The 27,959-nt window shown below is 27.3% G+C and overlaps 1 protein-coding gene across 3 annotated transcripts in view; it reads left to right on the forward strand.

Moving 5' to 3' along the window:
- LOC129962596 (polyamine-transporting ATPase 13A3-like) overlaps positions 1–27,959 on the forward strand; it is a 102,667-nt gene that overhangs the window by 27,878 nt on the left and 46,830 nt on the right. For all 3 annotated transcript variants that reach the window (XM_056076401.1, XM_056076399.1, XM_056076402.1), the window contains 7 exons: positions 3,003–3,203; positions 19,400–19,567; positions 20,322–20,461; positions 21,840–21,984; positions 23,345–23,479; positions 25,326–25,392; positions 27,085–27,213. In XM_056076401.1, the coding sequence (XP_055932376.1) occupies positions 3,150–3,203; positions 19,400–19,567; positions 20,322–20,461; positions 21,840–21,984; positions 23,345–23,479; positions 25,326–25,392; positions 27,085–27,213 (838 nt within the window). In that variant the 5' untranslated portion in view covers positions 3,003–3,149. The remainder of the gene's footprint in view (positions 1–3,002; positions 3,204–19,399; positions 19,568–20,321; positions 20,462–21,839; positions 21,985–23,344; positions 23,480–25,325; positions 25,393–27,084; positions 27,214–27,959) is intronic.

Below are 27,959 nucleotides of genomic sequence, written 5' to 3' on the forward strand. Positions count from 1 at the left end.
CATTATCATTCAATTCTGTTTTTAACAGTTTATTTTTTTATCGTTCTTTAAATTACTTACACTTAAATATTTATGACACTCCTGAAGCCAAGAATTACTTTTCAATTACAATATTTAGAAATACTTTTTACAAACTTTAAATAAAAAAAACGAACATGGTATTTCATAAGCAAATATTTAAAACATATCCAGAAATAATTAAAAGTATTAATTAATCAAAATCAAAATAATCAATAAGGAAATATTATAATCACTTAATTCATATAATAATTTAAAGAATGACTGTATGTAGAAAAAACTTTTTAAATATTACTTAGAAGGTACACAATAAGAGAAAGTTATTTAAATAGAATGTGTTTTCTTATTTCAAATCATAGATCAAAACTGATAATGTTTCTTTCAAAACTATTTCTTTAATGACTCCTTTTACTAACATTTAATATTCGTTGAAAAATTCGACACATAACACGCACATTCTACTAAATTTTGAGATGATTAATTTACCTCGAAAGATTTGAGATTCTTTTAACTGTTTTCTCCTCCATGTACATCAATTTTCGTTATATTAGCCATACTTAAATTATATTAATTCATTCTCAAAGAGTGCCAGGAAAAATTTGTACAGGAAAACAATTTTTTCAAAATTATTAAATATTAGAAAATATAAGCAAAAAATACAAAATTTTATTAAATCTATTTATTTCAATTTTCAGAAGTTATAATTACATTTCGTCTAAATATTTTGTGTATATCCGATATTTAATACTGTCTGCTTTTAATTTACCAGAAATGAAAAGTAACTTTATTTATATATTAAATATATGATAAGAGGTCTATAATTGATTCTTGAAGAATTGTTTGGGATACAGTGCTAGTAATTATAGTAAAACAGTAATTTCTATAAAACTTACAAAATCTTGAAATTCTATAAATGGAAGACATGTTTGAACGAATGTACATTTTTTTTTAACTTTCTCTTATTTTCGAGGAAATTAAAAAAAAAAAATTGAACAAAAATATATGTTTTTCTTTTTTAATTATGACACAATTGCTTGCTTATTTAGTATAACCTTTTCTTCTTTTTTTGAGTTATTAATAATATCTTATAATTATAAACAAAAAATAAATACAAAAATTATTTGGAATTCATTTATACAACAGAAGGGGTTCTACTTAAAAATACCGATATTTGAAGAAATTCTATTAAGCATTTGGTTAATTAAGAAAGCGCGATCCTAAATAAGTTAAAATCTTAGTTTGTGAAATGTATTTTGCCGCTCTTTGCATTATGGTGCTTCAAGGCTTTTTATGAGATTTTTTTTTCTTACTGTTCTACACCATCAGAATGAAAGTGTATAATTCTTATCTGATAATATTGCAGAATCTGCAACTGTTTCCCTGTAAGGAATTTTTCATTAATGAAAACGGAAGATAAAGATTTTACAATAAAATCTGTAGCCTATTAATCATAATTTGGCATTTAGGATTAGTATTTTGATTATCTATAGTATTTCAACTGATTGAAAGTCTAAAGTGTCGTTAGTTAATATTTCTGACCTACTCTATTACTATATCGAATATGATTTCAAATGTAATTATATGCCATATTTTTTTATCTGACACCTAAAGGAATTTACAATGTTTTATGTCTTCTCTTTGTAAGAATATAAATTTAATGATTCGATGATCTCTTACCATACAGAATTCTCAGAATTCATGAAATATTCGCTAAATAATTAATGAAGTATTGGCTATTTTTTTTTAAAAAAATTAACTTATTTTGTAAGGTCCAGAGTTTGCAGATCAGAATGGATGAAGAACTCAGCCATCGTTGCTCAGTGATTTGTAATAACTTTATCCATTTACAGAGATAAAATTTCATTCTCCATAGTTAAACGAATGTTGATACTACTATGTTGCTCACTACCATATTCATGTGAAGAAGTTAAATTCAGAAATCTCTAGTTAATTACTTTCACCAATGAAGGAGTTTTGTCTGTGCAGTAAAACTGAAAAGAATTGAATAACCACAAATATCAAGTTGTCTTTAAATTATTTTATATAGAGAGAAGCGAAGAATTATTCTTGTAATATTAATTTTAAACTCTCTATAAAAACTATTTGAAACATGAATAATTTTAAAAAAATTCTTAGAAGTCAAGTAAGAACATTGAAAAAAATCATTGCCATTATCATTCCTAAATAAAATCACAAGTTTTGAATGTTAACTCTAATTAGTATTATCTGTACAGAAACTAAATCTAAATGAACGATTATCGTTGTTTTCATATTTTTGGATATTTTCCAGATTTAGTGTTATTTTGAGGATAAACATGAATAGAATATAAATATGAGGTAACAACATACAAAACTCTCTTCATATATTATTCAGAATAGTTTATCCTCCTTTCCTATCAATAATTTATGAAATATTAAGATGATTATAAAGATTCTACTCTTCTATCTTGCACTTTTAAAAAGAAATATTTTTTCAAAAGAAAATTTCAAAAATAAAATATTTTAAGATTTTAAATATTTTCAGTTTAAAGATCACCACACTACTAAAATAACATTAACGAAATAAAAGGTAATAATTCAAAAATTGTTGAAAATTTGTGGTACAAATTCTTTTACGCATCTAAATTCTTGGAAACAAACTATTTTCTAACTACTTTCTAAATCCAAGGCGCATCTAAATCTTCTATAAGATCTTCCATTTCCGTTACCATAGCATCCGTTGCGAGTGATAATAGAACAGTGACCATTCGAGTGCGCGACTTCTTCGCCACTGCTGTCAATTATCGTGCCACAAATCGGAACGGATAGCTCTTTAAAGAAGACCCACAACAGACTGGGGTAAAACATCCGTATCCCATTAGCGGACTCTCCGTGAAAGAGTCAGATCTGAAATATCTGTTGTGTGTATGATTTGTTGGACGGGACGGTGTGCTATCGATAGGCAGGCTGTGTTTTATTAATTAAGCATTTTTCTTGCGATGTAGGGTTCATCCTGTACATGGTGTGAGTGCAAGCTTCCTGCTGCGTTTCACTGCCACTGACTGAAGGATGTAGCTGACAGGCGAGCCACCGCTAAGAAGTGTCCACTGTGTGTGTTTTTTTTTGTTGTTGCCACTCAGAGCAGTTAAGGTATGGGAAACGGAGATGAAGAACAGAAGATCAATGTTGGAAACGACGATGAGATGGTAAGTTTCGTTTTACTGAGCTTGCACGTGAAAGACGATGAGTCGGTGAACAGGCTGGTTTTTTGTGAATGCATCTAACAATTGGCAGGAGTGAAAGGGTATTACGCAATCACAGAACTTCCGCATTATTATCCGTATTATATAAGACAAATTTCGAATATGCTTGTATTAAATTCAAAGAGAGAGAGTTGGAAAATTAAGTTTTTTTTTGTTTTGAATTTCATTTTCTAAAATTTTATTCATCCTTTAGTTATTGTCATTTAACTGCAATGTTTATGTTAATATATTAAGTTCTTATATAGCAATTAAGAAATCAATATCCTTTATTGCATGTGGAGCATTTGCAAATAATGTACTGTAAATAATGTAAAAGAATACAGTTGTTTACAGTTTTAAAGTTACAACGACTGTGTTATCTATTTTTGTGCTTTGATCTTTTGATGCTAAACATTTGAGATGACGAAACGTTTCTTACATTCAAAACATTGAATGGGAAGAAAAATTATTACTATTCATCAAGAATGTGTGTGCAAAACATTGATATTACGTTGTTAGAATAACTGCAATTTATTGATTACCTATAACTTGAATAAACATAGTTTTTTTAAAAGTGAAAATATCTTGTTAATGCTTTTAATAATTTTTTGTATCATTATCGGTATTTCAATACTAGTCAGATGTTTAAAATAGTTTTATCACATTTAAAATTATTAGTCATTCTTGACAAATAATTACAAATTAAAGGCATTTCAAGGAGCATGTTTAAATAGCTGAATTTTAGGACATATCAAAATTTAAAAGGTTATCTTTTTAGTGATAATTCTAATTTAATATTCAAACGACTTTTTTTCTAAATGCTGGTATTAAAAAACTTTTTTTCCTTGAATTCTATCCATAGATTATATTGTTGAAAAGAACACTGATATTCTTTGAGATTCAAACTGTTTTTAATGTTACATCAAGTATATAATCGCGTGGTTTTCTTTCATTCGAGGTTAAAAGATCAAGAAAAAGTATTCTGTATAATGCCGATGTAGTTTACAAGGCAAATAAAAGAAATGAAGTTAGAATACCGCGAAATCTAGAAGATAGACGGTTAGGTTTAGTTAAATTTTTAATCGCGCTATGATGTTATTTGACTGTTTCCATTAGAATGTATACAATAAATAAAACTGAAGAATTAAATTAACATGGCTTTAATTTTAGACAATTTGGCAGATACATGAACATGAAGTTACATCTAAACCATTTATCTGAAATCAAATATACTACATTTCAAATCAAATAACTACATTTCCGGCAAACTAGTTGGTCGTCTGAGGCAACTAGTTATAACATGATAATGAAAGTTCGAATAACTGAATAACAAATTGCATTTTAATGAAAATTTTTAATGTAGGAATGCAGAAAAAGGGTCACTCATATTTACTACTCATTTCTACATTTCTTTTTATATAAATATTTTGATTTTCAGAGAAATCTGTCTGCAAAAACTTTTAATTATATATTTGCTAAAATTTGTCGAAATAATTTTTTTTAGTTATCTTGGTCCCGAAAATAATTCCAGTTATTTATGAAAATTTGAGATAATAAAATGAAAAGGAAATAACAAAGATAAAATATGACAAATTTCATTTTGCACTTTGAATGTTTTGAGACTTAGAATCTCGATTCACTTAAAAAATACAAAAGATCTAGAATCTTAATTTCTAATTGATGTTTTTTTGGCATTAAATGTAAATAAAAATGTGTATGGTGTAGATGCGGTCTTATGTGTGGTGTATGGTGTAGATGCGGTCTTATGTTATGGTGTCTTATGTGTATGGTGTAGATGAGGAGGGATACTATGTATATATTGAGATAATTTCTTAAAAGTAGAGCACGAATATTCAGCTTCATCGAATAATTATTTAACACAAAATACTTTTATGATTTTTTTTTGCCCTTCTCAGAACAAATTTAATACGTTTGTTTAAAAATTTTGATAATTTAAAATTTCTAACTTAAATGCTTTCAGTTCTTTCATTTTTAACCATATTTATTTCCGTAATAACAATAACGTTTTTTTTCTTCGGATTTATATTATTTTAAAAAAAATCTCTTTCAAAACGTTGCGAAATTTTGTAACATTACAATTAAAAACAAATATTCAATAGAAGATTTTTGAAATCAATATATTTTTTTTCTTTTTTTAAAGCTGTATTAATATTCATTTTTGTAAATATAACTAAAGAGTAAGTAAAAATACCAAAGCAAACAGTAGAATTATACAAAATAAATTTTCTTCGAAATTGAGAATACTTAAGGAAGGAGACAAAAATGCGTGCTTTATAAAATACAGTATTCATATCATTTTAATTACAGAAAATGTTGTTAAAAATAAAGTAAAAAATGTCAAACAAGCAAATTTTCAATGAATATATGGTATATAAGAGAATATTTCATTAGAATTAGTTAGACTGATGCTGTCAAAAGTTTTTTACTGAAACAAAAGTAGCATGATTTTCTCTGGTTTACTATAAAAAAACTAATTTGTAGAAAATTCAGTTTGTACATATGAATCTTTTTTTACATTCAAGTAATATTAATATTGCAAGATGCTTTTTTGGTAGCACAAAAAAAGAAAGAAAGAAAAGCCGTCATGTGACCGTATTGCCAAACGTTGAGGCATACCTTTTCTTTTTACGTCCTCGTAAACTGGAAAATCTAACTACAAAACCGAATACGTTTAATGAATTAATAGCGCTTCGTTATGTATTTAGATGCATATTTACAAATTTATATTGGATAAATTGTAATTAATTTCCATAAGAAACATGACATCAGCTTTAGATTTTCAAAATTAGTAATTCTTTTATTTTAATTATAATATATTTCAAAGTAACTAATAGGGAATACATTTGAACGAAAAAATATACCAGTAAAATTGAATGACTGATTTAAATATAATAAAGGTAAACATATTTTATTCTCAAAGCTATTTTTTGAAAAAGTGTTTCTGGTACTTTATTTATAAGCATTGTTTTTCCTTAACCGTAGATCATATGAGACATTTTTGTTTAATTTTTAAATAAATTTTTCAAAAAACTGTTGAAAGATTTGAAGTTTAGTCCTAAACAGAGTAGCATGATAATATCTTCCTCTACGATTGTCAAATGTGCATAGCTATTCTTGTAACAAAATTGAACGGAAAACAGTATTCAACCCTCTTTTATAGACTTTACGAAAAAAAAATTCTTTCTGTATGGTTTTTGACTTATTTTCTCAGTCTTTCTTTGAACTTTGCCAACATGATGAAAAGCTTATGAAATTCACTCCATCTCCAATTTAACCCTTCTTTTTTCAATTTGTAATCTTACTTGTTTAATTACTTTAAACTTTTTTTCTGTCTATAATATTTATTATTTTCTTAATTATTATTATGCGACGTTATTGAGTTTAGCAACTCTAAAACAATAATTAAAGATTGAAAATTGCAGACTAACTCAGATGTTCTTCTGACAACAGCTCTATAGATTATAATATAATAATAATTTCGACCTTATCAATCTATTCTTTATTTAATTTTAAAAATTCTTTTAAATACTCAACAACGAAAATGTACATACAAATATTATATAATATCATCGATACCCGAGTGGGAAGAAATTCAATAATAAAAATAATTTTAAATCTTTAATAATAATTTAAATATATTGTGTAGAAATAAAATGAGAATAAAGAGGAAATTTATCTTTTGCATTTTAAAAATTTTCTAAAAATAGTTTTTGTGCAACGTTCTAAAATTATTGAAGGAAAAAAAATTTCAAAATTGACTCATTCATATTAACCGATTAATTAATTTTGACTAATTAAAAATTTATTAATGAGTTCCTATAATTCAAGACTTAAATGTCAAAATTCATAGCTATAAAATCGATGCTTTGTAGAACTTTATAAAAATTTTTGTAACATTTTTACATTTATGCGTATAGATGATAAAGCCTTCTATTAGAAGAATATTTTGATTAAATCTACTACTAATATTTCCATAAAAATGCAAATATGAAAATATGCAAAAAAAATCAGAAGTTTTTATGAATAAAAGTTTTACTGAAAATTACAACTTGCACACTTTTCTAATTTAAGCTATTAAAATGACATAATTCAACTATAAAAATTAGTAAGATATATAAAAACATATTAAAAAAAATTATTTTTCTAGTTCTCTTGACATGAATATCTCGAACTTTTTTTAACAATGAATAACATTCTGAAAGATTCATCATAAAATATGATGATAATTCTCTTCTAAGATGAAATAAAAAAATTCTTTTTTTTAAAACACGAATTAGAATGAAAAGAAATTAATTCTAAGACAAATGATGTTCAGGCAGTTAATTTAAAATTAAATTGAATTTGCAATTCTACCATTTTAATTGCATTTTGAATAAAACAATTCGAATTTACAACTTAAAATGCAAAAGCAGAAAATTTACAACAGCAAATTTATTTAATGCTATTTTATTGAAAAAGAACAGAATCTATTAAAAACAAATAGAACTTTATTTTTCATATTATCAGAAACATTTTTTTAGTGTTTAAAATTTCTAAAATCCTGAAATGTATTTACCATTATACTATTAGAAGAAATTAATTTTTTCCAGGAAGTTATTTCAAATTTCTGAAAACACTGAATAGATTTAAAATATGTATGATATATATAAATCACTTTGGAAATAAAAATTTAAAAATTCTGCATTCTGATTAATATTCTTGTAGTTGGAGATGTTGAATGATGCCATTCAGCAGTCAAAACTACAGAAAAAAATATCTAAAATAATCAAAAGGTAATAGTTTTTTTATTACTCTATTCAATTACTGCATTTTATTTATTTGAAAAGTAATTCTTAATGAATAAATATTTATATCAAACTGGTTAACCAAGCATATATTTATTTGTTAATTTATTTGTTTATTCATTTATGATTTCATTAATAATAATTCTTATACAATGGTTTTTTGGAACCTTGAAATTAAATATCAAAATAAAAGTTATTAAATTATTAAATTACATGGCGAATGTATGCCGGTAGAGAATGATTTATTAAATATTCTGAATGACAAAAAAATAAATAAACAGAAAAGAAAGAAAATGTGTAAGAATCTTTTTAATGTGTGAAAATAATTGAAAATAAAATCGTTTGGCAGTTTGAGCTTAATTTTAAATAGGAATTCTAGATATCGGCTTAATAGTCCTTAGAAATCAGACTATTTATTTCATGATGCTAAAAGGTAGCTTTTGCTTGCATAGAAGTAAGTTGTTTCATTATCTTATTTAATGCCTTGCAAAGACTACGTTGTTGATATTTGATGTACAATTATTAGGGTTTGTATTGCTGATTGTTAATGAATTGATATTACTTTAATTGTCTCTTCGAATTTTCAAACAATTTGAATTTATTTCTGTGACATATGAAAAGAAATGTATGATTTTCAGCTTTATTACATTGATTGTTCTTCATTAAGTTGTCAGATAATAAATTTTATTTCCTTTTAATCAAGCAATTGCTTATTGCTATAACTTACTATGTATGCTTTCAATAAGGCTTAAGGATTAACTTAAGAACCTTTTCACTTAGAAAATTAAACGCTATAAAAGATTTTACTCAGATCATCTATTTCCTCGTAATGACCCTACAATGATAAAAATAAATAAACTCATAAACATAACCAATACAAAATTTGTAAAATAGACTTCCAAATACTTGAAATAATAAAGAAATGTTGAGTTATTATATTTTTAAGCGACTTAACAAAAATGTTCATATGTGAAAATTTATGCATTATTTATGTATTCCGCTTAGATGCTATTTATTTGATATTTAAAAAAATTAATTAATGCTTCATCCTATCTGTTTCTTCCTCGCAATGTCTTTTTTTTGTGTGTGATAGTCAGATTTTTTTCTTTGCTTTCTAATTCAGCCAATTATGCTATGATATTTCAAACTTCATGTCACATTTCACCTTTACAATTTGAAATATTCATTATTTCTAATATTAAAGATAATCCCATTTTCATTATTTCCTGTCTTATTTAAGGGAAAATAACGAATCTGATTCTTCTATCATCAACAGGATTTACAATATTCACTTGATTATTTCCTATTCAAGCCTATTTATTTTCATTTAGGATTATTAATTTCGACGAACCAGATGGTCGACAAAGGTGAATAGTCGAAAATAAAGTAACTAAGTTGAATAATGCATAAAATCATTAAGAAATCGATTCGAAATTTATCTTGTAGAAATTATGGAAGTAAAAAAATGGTTAAAAAAGTATCATCAATAAGAGTATCAATACAATTAATAAGAGTATCATCTAAAAAAGACATATTTAATGTGAGAAATTTTTAAATTGAATCTTCACAATTATATGAAATTTAAGGTAAATAGATATAACCAAATTTTATTTTATCTCGTGAATTTGTTCAATGAAGTTCAAATAGACTAAAATCAGAAAAATGTGGCGAAGGAATAATGAAATCAAACAAAAATTTGTTTAAGGGTAGATTTAAATTATATCAAACACCAAGTGTTAAATATGAGTTCGAAACTTTAATAGAAGAAAAATCCCACTTTGTAGTATTTTAAGGGATGCTATAAAGGCATGTTGGCTTTGTCAGACTTCGAGGGTATCAGAAGTTTTCCTGATTGACTATGGAATTTTAGAGAGTGAGAGCATCTGATTCAAGTGTCGTTTACGCTGTGTTATTTAACAACATTAAACAAAAAAGGCATTGTTTTTAATTTATATTCTCATAGGAAATATTTATAAAAATTATTTTTTGCTAAGCTTAATTATCTGGCACCATCTGCTCGAAAAAACCTTTCATACGACTCCCAGCTTCATCATTCTAAATCAGTTTCTTATTTGTTAGATTATTTCAGATAATTTAATGGGATATTTCTCCCTGCATTTTAAATGCAATTTCGGTTGGGAAGTCCATTATTTTGCTTTATTTTGGATGTTGTTTTTAGAAGGTAAAAAGTTTATCAACAGAATCATTAGATACGACGTCAATTTAATCATTTCAAATTATTGTATTTATATATTTATTATTAATTTATTTGCCTCCCCATCCATTCTGAATAACTTTCATTAAGTTTGCCAAATATTTATAATTAAAAATCAGCAAATATCATTAAATTTCACCGTGCGATGAATTTTTGAAATTTGATGTCAATCTTACCGAGTACTAGCTCATTATAAGTCGATTTAAGTCATCAAGATAAGGTGTTTACGATAATTTTCTTGTTAATCGTTATTGACTTTTTATAATTATGCATGAATTTATTATACAAAAATAGTCATGATCATAGATTTTAAAGCATCAGAAAATGTATGATGTTATTTTCTTTAGATTGGATTGAAATTTGTTTCCCATCAATTTCAAATTGTAATGAAATTTGTTCATATTTCAATTTATTTTGCCAATTCAATTTTGCATGTTGATGGACATTTTTTACGTTAAAATGCGAAATGTTTGATGGCATTCGTTGTTTCATTTTGTATGTAATTGTGACGTCAAGTGAACTTATTGGATTGTTATAAAGATGTATGGAATTTTTTTTCAGAAATTTGAAAGAATAATTTTACTTAGCTAAGCCTTTTAGCATTTTATATCGTTATCCTTATTATAAGTTAGAGAAAATGCATCGGCAATACTGTATGTAAAAATTTTTAAATGCCGCTATATTCCAATATTTCAATACTATAAATGGCTCGAATTCTTTAATAAGAGATGTATATGAATAATATGAGATGAAATCCAAATTCATGCAAAGATGTTCTTATAATGACGATTGTGGAATAGTTTCTGAAAGTATTAAGCTTTTGAATTACTTTTTACTTACGACGCAACAGTTGATGCTACATTACATTGATTGTTCGAGCCTTCTGCATATAATTAAATTTTGAAATCAAATGCATATACGCTTGATATCTTACACTGCTGTTTGTATCTTGAACAAACCGTTTATGCCGGAAAATAATTGCTGTCAAAAAGTTCTTCCATCCCGTTTCGTTTACGTGCGGATCTTCTGTATGATCAATCTTCGAACCTACAATCTTCCGGCTTGAAGTCGAGGCCCCAGTGGCTTCAATGAGCCTAGAAATTCGAAGCGTCAGCATATAGGGAGATACTCTTAACTATAAGTAGGATTATCGATTTTTACCTTCTAAGACGAGATAATTATAAAGAAGTTATAATACAAAAATTATTTATTATAATGCAATAATTTCTCCTCAATTTCAATAAATTTCCTATTTTTATTCATTAAGGAATTTTTAGAGAATGGAAATTTCAACTTCTTATAATATCTCTACTTCTTTGGGCTGGACATTTATATTTCTAAAATAATCATCAGTAGTCATTTATCTGCTATCATCTCACATTTTCGAGAGAAATTATAAGAACACTACTGTATGAGGGAGAAACCACGACAGAGTTACTTAGTCTCTGATTTCACCAGTTTTTATTTCATGTGAACGTTTACAACATCTACGTATGTCATCAGTAGTCGCCTGTTCCTTACTCTTTCATTTTCAATAGATAACATTGACATAGACCTCAACCTCAACAACTTGAAATTCTCTACATTACTATCAATTAGTTTTTCCACTTTGGATCATACCTAACCAAGAAAAATGCTGTATGCTTAGTGTGCAAGTATTAAATAATTCATTTGATGAAATAAGATGTGGCTCATCAAAGATAATTGATATTATTAAATTATGCTACTAATATGGTGAACGCATAGATGACCCCGAAGGCGGCTAGTAAATATACACTGTTGTCCAAAATTAAACTCGCAAACATATTTTTCAAAATAATTCTAGACCAGTGAAATTGATAGAATTTTATATATTTTGAAGAACGGGTATAGTACAATTTCAATTTTCGGTTTAGGAAAAAGAGTTGTTTAGCGTTAGTTTTTGTAGAACTGCTGAAATTAGACCGTTAAATCATCTGGGATTTTTCAATGCAATATTTCCAAAAATGCAAGTAAACAAACAAGTTAGCCTATTTGTAGTGAGAATGAGTTCTCAAAATCGTTTAGATGATTTCTTGAGGGGAGATCTGCTGTCAGGTTTGGAACTGGCCAATCTCAAACGGAGGTGGCTCGATAGTTCTAAATGGCGCCGAAAGTGTTATCCAGGTTGTGGAATCAATTCCAAACGAGTGATACTGTCACTAGAAAGGATGACAAAGGCCGTCACAATGCAACGACACCTGCACAGGATCATTATTTGGCATTAAGCCCATAACGACATAGGTTGACAACGGCTCCTCAGCTTGCTCATGACTGCTGCTTCGTTGGGAATTAGAATTTCCAGTCAAACAGTGTATAGACGTCTAGTAGATAGGTCATATACGCCCGGCATCAGTCGTGTGTGCTTCTTTGACTGTATCCAACAGAAAAACTCAGTTCTTGTGGAGACTGAAGACTGTTCAAAATTGAAATGCATTCTGTCTTGTACACAACAAGAATGGGGGCATGTTCTTTTCAGAGCCGAGTTGAGATTCACCACACAGTGTGATTCTAGCCGAATCTTAATCTGGAGAAAACAAGGAGCTCTCTATCATCTCTCCTACGTAAAAGAAATCGACAGATTTGGTACTAAAGGAATCCTTATCTGGAGTGGTAGCTTAATGTTGAACAATCGTACACCACTGCACGTCTTCAATTCGGGAACAGTCACAGCACTGTTCCCGAATCATTGAGAGACGAGATCATTGAACGTCATGTGAGGTTGTTCTAGGGTGCTCTTAACCCGAACATTTTTATAGACGATAATGCTCGACCACACAGAGATCAGTGTTGATTTTCTTGAAAAGAATATTCGCCGTATGGGTTGGTCCTCGAGTTCTCCGGATGTCAAACCTATTGAAAATGTATGAGGTGGTCTAGGAAAAACCATTGCGTAGCTTAACCCCTCTTCCCAAGACCTACCAGAGTTAAAAACCGAGCTTTTGTAAGAATGGGCTTTGTTGCTACAAACATTAATTGACATCTTCATAAACAGTATGAGAACTCGCTGTGAGACTTATAAAGCAGTGTTCGATAGTCATATCATATTAAACTCAGTTTTCCTGAGATAAATGCTTTATTTATCTGATTCATGATTTAACAAGTTTTAATATACCCTGATTCTTAATTCATAATTATAAGTTTTCCATATTGCTATGTTGCCATATTCTTTCCCTCATTGTAATATATCTCTGTGCCAATATTCAGAGCCACACAGTGGATAGTTCATCAGTTTTCACAGACTGTTTGTGATCTTAATTTTCGACGTGAATGTACTTTTAAATATACACTTAATATACAATTAAATAATAACTAAGCACTCAAAGGGAATTTATGTGAAATGTACTATTATGCATTATGCAAAAACAGAAAGATGATTGGTGTAAGAAAATTCTTTTTATGCAATAAATCCGAATTATTTAAAATATGGATCATAGAATTTCAAAGAGATTTTGAAATTATGACAAACTATATACTCTGTTATTCAAGCAAAGGAAATTTTCAAACACTCTGTAGTTCATATTTTTCAATTGGTGCGTAAAAAGAAAAAAGCAATTGGAAAAAGATTCAAGTAAAACTAACTGAATGCATCATGGATTAAATAAACGTGGATTTAATAAAATAATACAATTTAGATAGAATTTTAATAATTTTAAAAACTTGATAATGATTGTGAAGTAAACAAAAATTATGGTACTTAAATTATTCAAGACTTATAAAGAAACAAAATAATTAATTAAAGCTTTATTGTACTATAAGAAATATAATTGTATTATAAAAAATATTAAATCCAAAACGACCCATTAAAAATATTAATCGCTTGAATGCATCGTATTATCAAACAATCAATTCTCTTTTACATAACTTCTTTTCTGAGTCAGTGAGGCGTAAAAATGCTAATCTTTTGCACCGATACTTAGAATATTGTTTTAAGTTATAAAAAATTTTGTTAAACATTGTTAAAACGATAGCAAGTTGGTGTGTCGATATGCATCACCTGAATCTTAAACACCTAAAATTTATAGCGCAAGGTTTTAAATACACGTTTAAAATTAGAAATCTAAAGCGACCTACTTATTTCTGTAATTTTCAATAAATTTAAATAGCAGAGATTCACTTTTATATTTGAGGTAAGCCAACATTTTTGAAAAACAAAGATTAAGACAAAACAGTAGGAATAACAATCTTTATAAACTGAATTTGTTTTCGCGCATTTAATTATTCTCTGTTGATAACAATGTTTTCCAAATGTCGTTCCTGAAAAATTAGTTTATTCTAATATATGAAAATAAGATTATTTTAACGAATTAAAAAAATTTATTAGGAATAATAAATATGAATAATTTAAATTTAAACACTTCTAGTGATTCCTTGATTATCAGCAGAATAAGTGAACCAGGAGAAAAAGGTTTATAATAGGATTACACTTATAATATTCTTTTATTTCAGTAGTATCGCCTAAAGTACTAAAGTAATTAAATAAGCTTTCAGAAAATTTAGGTATTGATTGGTATATTTTTCCTAGTTCGAAAAAAATTAAAAATTAGTCGATTTCTTTAAGCTCACCAGTTAAGAAACTAAAATTCCTTTAGCCTGTTTTGATTTCCTCACCAATCCAATAATATTTGAATAACAAAACATATCGAATTAGCTCCATTAAAATTCGATATAATTGCACTACTGCAAACATTGATAAGTAAATACTTAGTATGATTTTACTTAATTTAAGGCAAAAACGCTGAATATCATCGCAAAATTTGAAAAATTGCGAATTCTAAGACGAGGACAGGACTAACGATTAACTCTTGATCCTTGGTATTTCAAAAGAACTCATGTCTACATAAATTCCTTCGGTTGTAATTAAAAATCGATAATTGTTTACTAAAGAGTTACTTATAGTTTGCTTAGGTAACAACCTTCTTTTAGCTGCGGTAGAGATACCCTAGAAATGCGCCGCAAAGGAAACCTGTGCGGATCTTTACTGCCGGGATAGGTGCTGCTGACGACATACCGCAAAGAAAAGAGAAAAGGAAAAAAAAAGGGGGCGGGGTTCGAAAATGTACCACGTGACCATGAATTGAAAACGAGAACTTAGGTCCGAATGGCCTTCTGAATGTATTTGGCCGAAAGCCATACCGTGGTCTGCATTGAAAACTAATTGATAAATGACAAGTGTTACAAGCAACAGGATAAAAACGATTGGTTGAGACATTAATCTTTCCCTTTAATATTTTGTCAATAATTCGAATATTATAATCAGATTACTCCTTAATATATTTATACTAATTGAATTATATTTTTGCATCAAATCATACATTACTTATCATAAAACTGAAAATTGTAATTTGATGAAAACATTTAAATCGTGAAATTCAAAATTAGAACAACGATTGAGCAAAGTTCAAATTTTATAGTAATACTTTGATATAAAAAAAACAAGCAAATCTAAATATTTTTAATATAAAATAAAAGGTATCTTTTACTTATCTATAAGTTAATTTTTATTGTAATTTGATATGATTAAATATATATTTTATAAATAATTTATCTTATCTTTTTGTGACCGATACAGAACAAAAATTATTTTAGTTTGTTAAATTTATTACCTAATTTTTCTATATTTATTCCTAACTTTTATGGATTTTCATTAATTTTGAAAATAGATGCTTCTATTAATATAGAAGTTTCGGATATTTTACATTTTTAGCTGTTAATATTTACAGTTATTTATACTAATGAGAGCAGGGAGAAACAATATGTTTTGCTAAAAGAATACATAAATCATCTAGTAAATTATTAATGACCGACATTGAAATAAAACGCGAACATTTTTTTACTACAACCGATTATTATTTTTAAATAAAAAATAAATATTATTAATATGATTTATATTATATCAATTTGCAATTCCAATTGCAAGATTCATTGTATTTGGAAACGATGCTTTTTGATTATGCTAAAAAATTATTGCTAAATGTAAGATAAAAATTCCTAACTTAATTCATAATAACATGCACTATTTTGAGAAAAATAATCTTGTAAAGAAATTACCTATTTTATAGGCATTTTCTTGTATTCTGTTTTGATACATCTGATCTTTCCACCAGCTTAAATAACATGAAAGAGGACCGCTTTTAATTGAATATCACCGTAATGCAAAAACTATTTATATAAAAATCTATTTGGATGAATTTTATAAAGTTAAATTTCTTTTTTTATCTTAATAACTATTAATTATTTTAATAGGAGTTTATTTTAAAAATAAACTCCTATCTCTAGTTTAGAAGAATTAAGTTTAAACATAGTTTCTTCAATTTTTTTACATGTACATTTTACATCTTGGAAAGTTTTTTTTTCGCCTTATTTTAATGGAAATTAGAAATGAAGTCATTTAAGATTGTTAGAAATAGTTCGTTTTCATTTTGGCTGTGCATCAATTAGATATTCAAAATTGAAAGAAGCTTAGCTTTATGTACCAAAAAATTTGAGATACAGATGATCAACTTAGATTCGATTTCAACTTTTCAAGGTCAAAATTATGTTTTTGATTACATTTGAAATAAACGTAGGAAAACTTTGAGGGGAACAGGATGGGCCCTTTTAAAATAACAAAATAGATTTCAAATATAGTTTGCATATTTATATCAATACTTTTATGAATTTGAAATATTGCTTCCCAATTCCAAGCGCAATTGGTTCCATCATGGAAGAGACAGATTTATGAACAGCTCCGATAGATGCTGAATGGATGACGGATTAATGAGCCCGGGCATGGGGCAAACCTGACGATCATTTTGCAATAAAAGGGAATCACTTGGCGATCATTTGGCAACAAAATAATTTCCATTATCAACATAAATTTTGGCTATAAGACCATTAGGACGAATTATATTGCTCTTTCTAGATGCTTCTGAGCTTCTACCTGCTTCAGAAGCTGCAAAAAGCCGAGAGATCCAGTAGGAAATGAGTCAACTGAGTCAAGTCTAACCGATTAATCAGTTAATATTCAGTCATGTGCCAGTGTCTTGAAGTCAAGTGTTGAGCAGGGTGCTGAGATCGGGTGCTGAGCAGTCAATTGTACAGTCGAATCAATAGTAAGTCTGGCATCAAATTCCTCTCAAGAGAGTAAAGGGTGAAAAATTGAAAGCGAGTATACGGTGGATAGTTTTTAGAGACGTGGGTAATCGTGTATAGTCTCTCTTTTTACTTAGTTTCTGAACGCTTTGTGCAATTACGATTGTTGACTAGCGATTTGATGTCTGCTTGATGCTGTATATTTTAAGTGCTGTTCCTGTGTGCATGTATTTCGCCGTACACGCACTATACATAACCCACTGATTTTGTGGACTTGTGGAATTTTAAATAATAATATCATGCAATGCAAAAAAAGGCGTTTCAGCTTTCTTAATTTAATGTACTATATCTGAAGCTACATCTAGAGACACTATAACTGGATTTAGTCATGTGAACATATCTTTATCATAAAGCATGAAGATACTTCAATAAACCGGCTGCTTTACCAATACTTTTATTGAGCTAACAATCTGAAGTACCCATAAAAAATTGTAAATGGTGGATTATCAAGATCTGTTGGAGAGTGCAAATGTTTCCCTCTTTATGGATTCTTTAGAAATTTCAAAATTATTTTCAAAGATGTCTAAAATTTCGAATTACAAAATCGAGGAAGTACTAGACGAAATTCGATTCATTTTGAGCTGAAAAATTGTAAACTAAATTAGAAAATGAAAGAATTCCGATTTGAAATTCACTTATTATTATAATAAATTGCAGCTCTTATGAAGTAAAAGTTGGTGGTATTGAACGGAAGACAATTAATTCGCATATGGAACAAAAAAAAATATTATGATTAATCGTCTGAATTTGTTATGGGTAGATTCCTTGAATAAAGGTTTTTTGAATATTCCAAATCTCCTATAAGTTAAAATTCCCTAAATCATTAATGAATGAAAATAATTAAGGTACTTTAAAAGAAAATAATTATAGCACGCAATATTATATAAGCACACAATATTATATGTGTGCTTAAGTGTATTACTTATGTGTTTTAAGATATATTTGAACAGCTGACAAAAAAAAATTATGGGAAAAGCTACATGGAAAAACAAAACTGTAAAATCCAACAAGATAATATCTAAAAGTATGATAAAGAAAGATATTTTATCAATAATAAAACAAGATATTTTCTTTAAAAATTGATAAATATATATAATCATAAGTAATATAAAAGTGTTACACAAATTTCTTAAAAGTGATAAAAATTTAACAAATTCATTTGAGAGTATATGCTTGTATAAAATTAAAAAATTCTGGAAAAAAAATTACATATTGTGTTCTAAATTAAATACTTTCATATGTAAATTTCAAAAAAAGATGTTACCCTTGTTATATATTTCAGTGATAAAATGACTGGCTCTTAATTGAATTTTCTCTCGTGAGCTGAGAAAGGGAGTCATAAAATTTAAGACATAAAATGAAACGATTTTTATTATGATGGCTGTAATAATTGTTATACGATTATTATTTAAGGCATATATGTCTTAAATAAAATGTCAATTCAATTATTATAATGCTAACTTTCAAATTAACGCTTAACGTCAAATTAACGCTTTCAAATTAACGTCAAAAGTATATTTAAATACTTTGCATTTCTCAGAAATGGACCTATAAAATTTAGAAATATTCTGTAACAAAAAAAAAATGGATAAAATAAGAATGCTGATTGCAGCATTTTTGTGTTTCGTCTTTTATTTTTATTTAACAGATTTTTCGTTTGTTCTTAATCTTGTACGACATGATTTTTGTTTTTTAAGCAATAGTTTTGTAAAACAACATAAATATGTTTAGAAAGTTCAGAAAAAATATTTTTAAAAATTAATTTTTATTGTAATTATTTAAAACTGACTGCTTATTCATTTTTTTTTTTTTACTCTCACGCACAAAAGATTTCCGAATAAAAAATATAGCAACTAAATATGAGTTATTAAATCATTCACAATTAATAAGAAAAGGCAATAATTATAAAGCAAAGTTTCGTATAGGGCTAAATATATTCAAATTGTTAATATTTTATTTGAAACATGACTAATTTCTTTTTTTTTCAGACGATAGTGGGATTCCGGCGGTCGTACCCCAAGACTATCCTCACATGGTTTGGAGTCTTGCTGACCGCCGGCTTTCTTCTCGTTCCTATGTCTTGGAAGAAGACAATCCTCATGAAACTCACACACAACAGATGTCCCATAGAAGATGCAGAGAAAGTTCTACTCATAGTAAGAAACAAAGCTTTCTTTCTTTTTTTTTTTTTTGTAGCAAAACAATTTTTTTATGTGTAATACCAATATCTAAAGGCAATTTTTGCGGCTTAAAAAGAGGGATTTAACATGACTTGAAAATAACGTATTTAAAAAAAATAAAGGACATGATCAAAAAGTCTTTGCTGTTAAATTGGCAGCAATGCAAGTGGTGGTCTCTCCTTCATTGTGAGGCATCAAATTGACTCCGATTACCTAGGCATTATATTTTATTCCATGGGAATCCTCCTAATTGAGACTGTCTTGATATAAAGAATCCTTGATGAATTCTTAAACGTTTAAATATACATTTTTATTCAATTATGTACTATGAAATCACTCGATTGACATGCCTTATTTATATGACATTTAAAGCTACATTCTTTGACATAAAGTACATTAGAAACAAATGTTTTGATTCCTCCACTATTGCTATGAAAAGAAAATAAGCCTCGAAAAAATAAAAATGTTTTATGTAACAGTCATGGGAATCCAGATTACTCTAAGTTCCAAAATGAGTTTTGAAAAAATGATGTAAAAAGCTGGAGTTAAAAAGGGTTTATCCCTTACATTTAAAATAATCCAAATGTAAAATTTTCTTTTTTTTATGTGCTAATTATATTTCAACTACTCTCACATAATTGAATATTTTTTTTTTTAAATTTAGTCGATTCTAAAAATGTATGTATGTATGCTAACACTGTGACAAATTCATTTTCTTGTTTTCTTGCAGGACATGTACGACCAACAATTCGTCGAAATTATAGTGAGGCCGTCTAGCAAAACACTTCCCTCCAAACAGCATACGTACTTTTATAACAAAAAGATCAAATACATATGGGATCCTCAACAATCCAAGTTTATCAAAGTAGAGTAAGTTCATTAAAAAATTAATCTGAAAACTGATTTACAATATATAACGATACAGGGCTTAGGAAATATTGATTTCTTTCTGTAAGTGAATATATATAGTAAGGAATATAATTATGAATTTAAAGATTTGTTAATTTTACTTCAAAAGAGCAGTCTACTGTTAGGTGACATTTAGGTTGGTGAAATGTTTAACATTTCTTAAACAAACATTTTTATTAGTTGTTGCTATGTTTATAAAAAATGTTTGACATCCCCCCCCTTTTAAATGCTTAGATTCCTGGTGATAGCTTTTTTTAGACAAATATTCCATTTTCTTCTAATCTTCCATCTTTAAGATAGTTTATATATGCATATACAGGATATTTCTAAAACATGGGACAAATTAAAGGGTGGTTGATGGATAAGGAAGATAGTCGTTTATTTTACAATATTATATAAAAATTGCAATAGAAATAGAATATCGCAAATGCAACAGATGAAAAATATACAATGTCCTCTATTAATGAATTACAGATTGAATACAAAAATTGATTTGTTGATATAACGATCTTTAGACATCATATCAATTAAGGAAACGAAATAAAATCTTGGGCGGAGGTATTTTACAGTATGCTTTCAAGAATGATGTGAAAACAATAGTTCATTTTTCAAAGATATTGTTACAAATTTGAATAGCAATTTTTTGATTTTGATGCAATTTTCTTAGGAAAAAAGAAAAAAAAAATGGCATTGGAAGATTCCCATGGCACTAGGCGGAAACGAATGGAAATTTTTAAACAATTTTAAAATAAAAGCAATAGACAAAATAAATACTTATTCTTCTCTATTGCTTTTTTATGCTAAAGAATAAGAAGAGTCAGAAAAACAAGGTACATCAAAATCACTTTTTTATAAGTGTCTTATAATTCACTAACGAAGAACTTTTGTGACGACAACACTTTACATTTTCGATCCCAGGTTTTATTGTAAAAACGTGTTGTATCGATGTGACGAGATATAAACACTTGTTCCATGATTTTAGAAATAAGATGAAATTGAATAAAGTCCATGAATATACAATAAGTATTTCGAATTACTTAAATCTGTTACTCCAAGATTAGTAAAATGATAGAGTAATATTCAATTTCATATGAAATTTTATTATGTAAAAGCGTTCTTACCATGTTATAATAGACAAGCCGATATAATTTATTATGCAGTCAACTTTCCTTATCGTCAAATTCCAATATCCATTTTAGAATTTGTGCTTCCAGTAGTCTTAGAAATAATAATAATATCAAATTTCTTCAAGAGATATTTGAAATGGCAGTGTAATTTCTCTAAACACCAATATCGACAGCTGTAGCAGGGAGAACTGATGAAAATATCTTTTACACAGGGGACTAGAAATCAGAAATTGTTCCAACTTTCACAGTCTCTTCGATGGGCTGAGCACGACGGAGGCTGTCTTTAGGTTGCAACACTACGGAAAAAATTCAATTTTTATTGAAGTTCAACCTATTTGTAAATTGGTGCTTAACGAGGTAAGATACTGATATTTTTTAATCTTCCAAAGCACAACAGTTGAAAATATTTATTGAACACCTTTAAAAATTCCTACGAAAAAATCTATGATCTAATTAAATATTCAGAAAATATTTTTTAACTTCTTTATAAAAGTTTTATTTCTGAGATTGGTGTACAGATACGTAATTAAATACGTAGACTAATAAAAAGGGCTATGAGATTATATATTTTTACTGTCAAAAAATTAATATATAAAATTTCATTGAATTAAGTCAAGTGTGCAAAATAATCGATCAATAAATTCAGTACCATTCCGTCAAGAAACATCTACTTGTAATTAAAAATAATGTATTTTTAACTATTGCCTTGTAAAAACTCTATATGAATGTATTTCTTTTTGTTAAAACTCCTCCTTGCTTCATACTCATCATAAAATTCATCATAGTTCACAATTTCGAGATCAATGTTGTGTAGATATTAAATAAATCACTATTTAATAAACAACAGCCAACAATAAAATTTATTCTTTTTATCAAATTTACTACATTTCGTTATGATTATATATACATATATTCAGCATTCCAAATATTAGCATCGCAGTATCAAGTCAGCTGAAATCTAAACTCAATGAAGTTTTAAAATCTTGATGTTCTGTTTTTATGTAGATCTCCAGCTATTCAAACGCATTTCATTTTCCAATATTCTGTTCGCTTACATGATTATTGATGTATCTAAGGCTTACAGAGAGACAATACCTTAAAGAATTGAGATTCCCATCAATTAAAAAATTGAAATTGAGATTTTTGGGATCATCTCTATAACAGATTATGAAAAAGTACAAAATGAAGTAATTCTGTGAAATAAAAACTATTAAGAATCTATTAGCAAAATGTAAAATCTTCTTTAAAAAATAAATTTTTTGAATAGAAGATAGGAACATTCCACTAACAAATTATGATCTCTCTCTTTTTAAAAAATTAATGAATTATTTTTCTAAAGCATGTCTAGTTTGCTAATTAAATATCTTTTTGTTATAAATTCGCTTAATTATTGTTATTTTATTATCAACCATATGAACTTTAACTCCATGAATAGAATCATTATGAAGTTTCCATTTTTTTTATATTTAACTTTAAGTCCTATCATTGTCAAATAAAACATTTTATATTATTTCTCGAACATTCATTTTATTTCCCCAACACATATATTAGAAGAATGAAATATAACAGAAAATGCATTCCTAAAAAAAAAATTGAATATCTAATGAGAATTATTTTTTTCATAAAAATGTATTTAACGTATACTTGTCATTCATAAATATTCAATAATTTTAAAATTTTGCTTTCCCTTCCTTAAGAAATGTTTATTATTTTGCAGATCAAAAGTCCATTCTACATCTACCAGATGTTCATTGTAGTTGTATGGATGGTACAAATATACTATCAGTTTGCCTTGTGCATTGTTGCCTTGTCTATGATGTCCATTACAGCGACTGTCTGGGAGACCCGAAAGGTAAGATATAAACCATTATCTTACAAAAAACATAAGTTGTGACAAAAAAATTCGAATTTCACTGAGCATGTGTTTTTAAAGCATAACTTACCTACAGAATAATGATAATAGCGTTTAATGCATTATACATTTATCGCTTAGCAAGTTGAATTCTGAGGCAAATTTTAAAAATTAAAAATTATATATAATTTTTAATTTTTAAAATATCTAAATCGGAGCTTTTTAAATAAAAGATTTTGATATCAAGGGAAATCCATCAAAAATAATTCAAATAAACTATCTCAGTCTGAAAGGTTCCATCCTAACTTGCTTATTGTTAATTAATATTTTGATAATCTGCTTTATTCTTTACCTATGTGGTGTCTACTGGCATGAAAACATATTCTTGCATAGATAGGAAAGAAAAAATTTCTCGAAGAATTTCTCGAAATGAATGAAGCATGCCTGATAATTCCAGTTAACCCATTCGAGAAATCGCATTTTTTTTGAAAATGATAATTGCTTATCATTTTCAAATGTTAAGCAAAATATGTTTATGGAATAACTTTATCTCATAATTCTATCAAAGACCTAGCCTTTATTGTATGCAGCTGTATTACAATAAAAACAATCGGATATTTTAATTTTATTTAAATTTTAAGAAACAAAACATTTAGTGTTCTTGAGTAATTGAAGTTATAATAGAGGGGGTTACGTTACAGGGAATCTATCAAATATTCTTCGTACAAGATTGTCCCTAAGAATAAAGAAATTGAGAAACGAAAGCATTTAATTCGATGAAATTCCGTATAGAAAATGAATTTAGACTATTCATATAGTTTGGAACAATGCATTTTATATTTAAATCGAATACTGCCTTGCAATTAATTGGTGTTAGTTTTTATTTCAATTTATTTCTTCACGAAAGAACTATACAATATCACTCGATAATGTATACAGAAATAACAGTATCTTACGTAATCATAAAAATGCTGAGAAATATTTAAGTGTTTTATGGATCTAGGAACCCTAGCATAATCAACCTAAAAATCTGATCTACATTGTTTTTCCTCTACTCAAATAAGATTGTAAGTTACAAAATAATTTTCTTATACAAAATACTTTCTGCTCGCACTGGATTTTTATACATGATTTCTCTAAGACAACAGAATTTCTTTGATTACAATGCACGATCTTGCATGCAAAGTATTTTTTCTATTTCTTACAAAATTTATTTATGTAAGGACCTATTTTTATTTCTTAAATTAATATTGTATGTAAAATTTGTTTTGACACAGCTTTTTTCAACTAAAAATATTGTGTAAAATTCTATGAAAAGTCCGAATACATATAAATAATTGTCTTTTTAAAGATGCAGATCCTTGAATTATGGGTATTTGAAATTATGAATTACTATCGCACACTAAAGGCGAATTATGAATATCTGAAGATATAATTAATTTGTCGATTTCAGTTATTCTTCCTTACATTAGACTGCTACATATAAATCAAAACTGATTTTTCAAATTAAAAGCATCAATTTTTAATTTATCTATATCTAAAAATTATAGAAAAGGCAGACTGAAAAATTCTGGTGTTACTCGAAAAGACAGCGTTTGACGTATCTCAGTGCGAAATTAACCATCTCCAATTAGTTGTTCGAAAGCTATACGGAATTTTAAAAAAATCCAGTGTAAGGAATGACTTTTGAGCAGAATTTTTAAAGCTTAACTTAATATTTCAATTTTTTTTTCTCAGCTTGCTATCTACTGTAAGTGAAGCTAAGTAAGAATTTTTTTTCCACTGACTTAAGGTCATTAAAAAATGTTTTCGTTTTTTTTATTTATTTATTTATTTTTTATTTCAGCAAAGTAAAGCTTTAAGAGACGCTGTGCACACGGAAGCTATAGTGACTGTTTTACGGGATGGAAAAGGTAAATTTATATTTTAGATCATTCAAATTATTGAATTTCTGTTTTTTTTTAAGTTAACCAACAAAATTATTCAAACTATTAATTTAAATAGCTCTTTTCTTCTTATTGTGATTTTAAACGCAATGCCAGTGTTAATCTAAAACTAAATGAGCTTGATGCAATGTTTCTCAAAACTGATAGATCAATATCAAATCATATTACATCTACTCTTCTTAAGCATCCGAAATAATCTGAATGGTTGCTATCGAGACAGCATAAAGGGGGATAATTAACCCTAGAATTCATGAAAATATGTTTTAAATAATAGCATATTATTTAGGAAAATTATTTAAAAAATGTAATTTTTTTTCGTGAAATTAAAAAAAAAATTAAGATGTGCCAATTTGCAACATTACGAATTAAACTATGTCCCCAGTGACACAAATCACATTATAATAATTCTGCAATAAAAATACAAGTCCCCCTTAACCAATATATTTTTTACAATGAAAAAAAAACATTTCTATAGTATTTTTAAGTGGTAGAACTATTCATATAACACATAGATTGGTATTTTTTCAAGCTTTCAGTTTAAATATAGTTCTGATACCACTATTGCCTTATATCGTTTTTTTAATAAAAAAAAGCATTTAAAAAAGTTTTTCCAAACACCCATTGTTGTACTTTGAAACAGCCACGTGAAGCTTATAAATGCACATAAAAACATGAAGCTAAATGGCTATACGATTCATTGTACGGTTAAGTTTGAGCCTAATGGTCATTATTAGCTCTCTTATAGAAGATACGTTTCACCATGGAAATGGGGGTAATTCTACGCTCCTTTAATATACCCAACTCAGGAAACAAATTTCATTTATAAAAAATATTATAATACATCCTTGTAAATTGTTACCTATCATTGAAGTTCGAATTATATAGTGTTAAATAAGTAGTACTTAATAATAATGAAAGCTAACTCAAGAAAAAAAAGATTCAATAATCTTCAAATATATAAATAATTTTGCAAAAAATACATTTTACACTTTCTTAAAATTATTTTCAGTACATAATGTATTTGTAGCGTACCCATTGTTTAAAACCTAGTATAAAGTCTGGAAATAAGAGAAACGGCTAAACAATTAGAATATAATACTTATATTTCTAATCAGGCAAAAAAAAAAAAGTCCCTTAGATTTTTCACACATTTCATAGATACAGTTTCTTTGTTAAATATCAGTCTTTCAGAAATTTCGAAATACTTACTAGATGCTTAAGAGTATTACATTTAGATTTATTAACAAAAAATAGCTGATAGACGTAATATTATCAAAGCTGAATCTGAAAACTTTTTACACTATATTTGTGAATAGTAAAAATATTTTCACTTGCTTCTTTCTGAAGATTATCAAAATCTGTCTGAATTAAAATCGCCTTTTCCTGTATCGAAATGATTATTTCTTTCGTTTTTCCATCATATAGTAGTACAATAATTTCTGTATCTGTCGGTTATAAACGGAAACAATCAGTAATATTTCAGTCAGGATTTCAAAAGATTGTTTTTAGTCTAATGAAGTATTTCAAGAATGAAAATGAACTAATTAAAGTTAACATAATACAGTAATTTTGATTATGAAGTTTTTTTTATAATAATATGAAGTACGATCCCTTCAGAATTTTTCCTTTATACGAAATTTATAAAACATTTTATTACAGAGGTTCAAAAGCCATCGGAAGATCTTGTGCCAGGTGATGTGATAATGCTTCCACAGTCACAGTTCATCATGGTGTGCGATGCGGTCCTTTTGTCTGGAAATTGCGTTGTCAACGAAAGCATGCTTACAGGTAAATCATATTTAATATTAGATATAGAGAAATCAAATTGCTTTGCTGCTTTTTCAGTTATTAATTTTTTTTAATGTATCGCATAAGAAAGTCTGTATGACTAATAATAGTAAAGCTTAGTATCAGTATAATTAATTTTCTTTATCTGATATAATGATTACATTTCATTAAAATGTTTTTAAATATGAAATACACTTGAAAGGTTATTCGATTGAAATGAAATGAAGAAACTTATTATAAATTGTATAATTGACTAAAAGTATATCTTGCTTAATAAACATACTCACTAAGTTATAAAAAACAATCCGAAATTACGGATTGAACAAAAATAAAAGAGGAAGAAAGATGAAAAATAATTGAAATGTATGTAATAGAATATTATTTAAATAGTTGGCAGCATGACTGCGCTGCTCTCTTGAATTAAAAGATCTAGTTTCGAAGAATGCTTTAGCGTTAAATATTTTTCCTTCTTTAACGTACAAAACCAAACGTTAGAAAGTAATGAATGAATTATGAATTGAAAATGGATTTTGAATTATGATTATGAACGATTTATGAATCAAGAATTTTTTTTTAACATTAGAAGCTCTTATAAGAGTTATCGTAGCTCACTTTAGTAGAAAGGATGTAAAAAAAAAAAAAAAAAAAAAAAACCGTAAAATCCCTATTTAACGAGAAAACAAAATTTCAAAGAGTGTTGTTAATTTATACAGATGGAACTTTTTATTTTTCTTACTGAAAGTTTA

This window comes from Argiope bruennichi, chromosome 3 (genome assembly GCF_947563725.1).
Source record: "Argiope bruennichi chromosome 3, qqArgBrue1.1, whole genome shotgun sequence".
NCBI classification, from domain to species: Eukaryota; Metazoa; Arthropoda; class Arachnida; order Araneae; family Araneidae; genus Argiope; species Argiope bruennichi.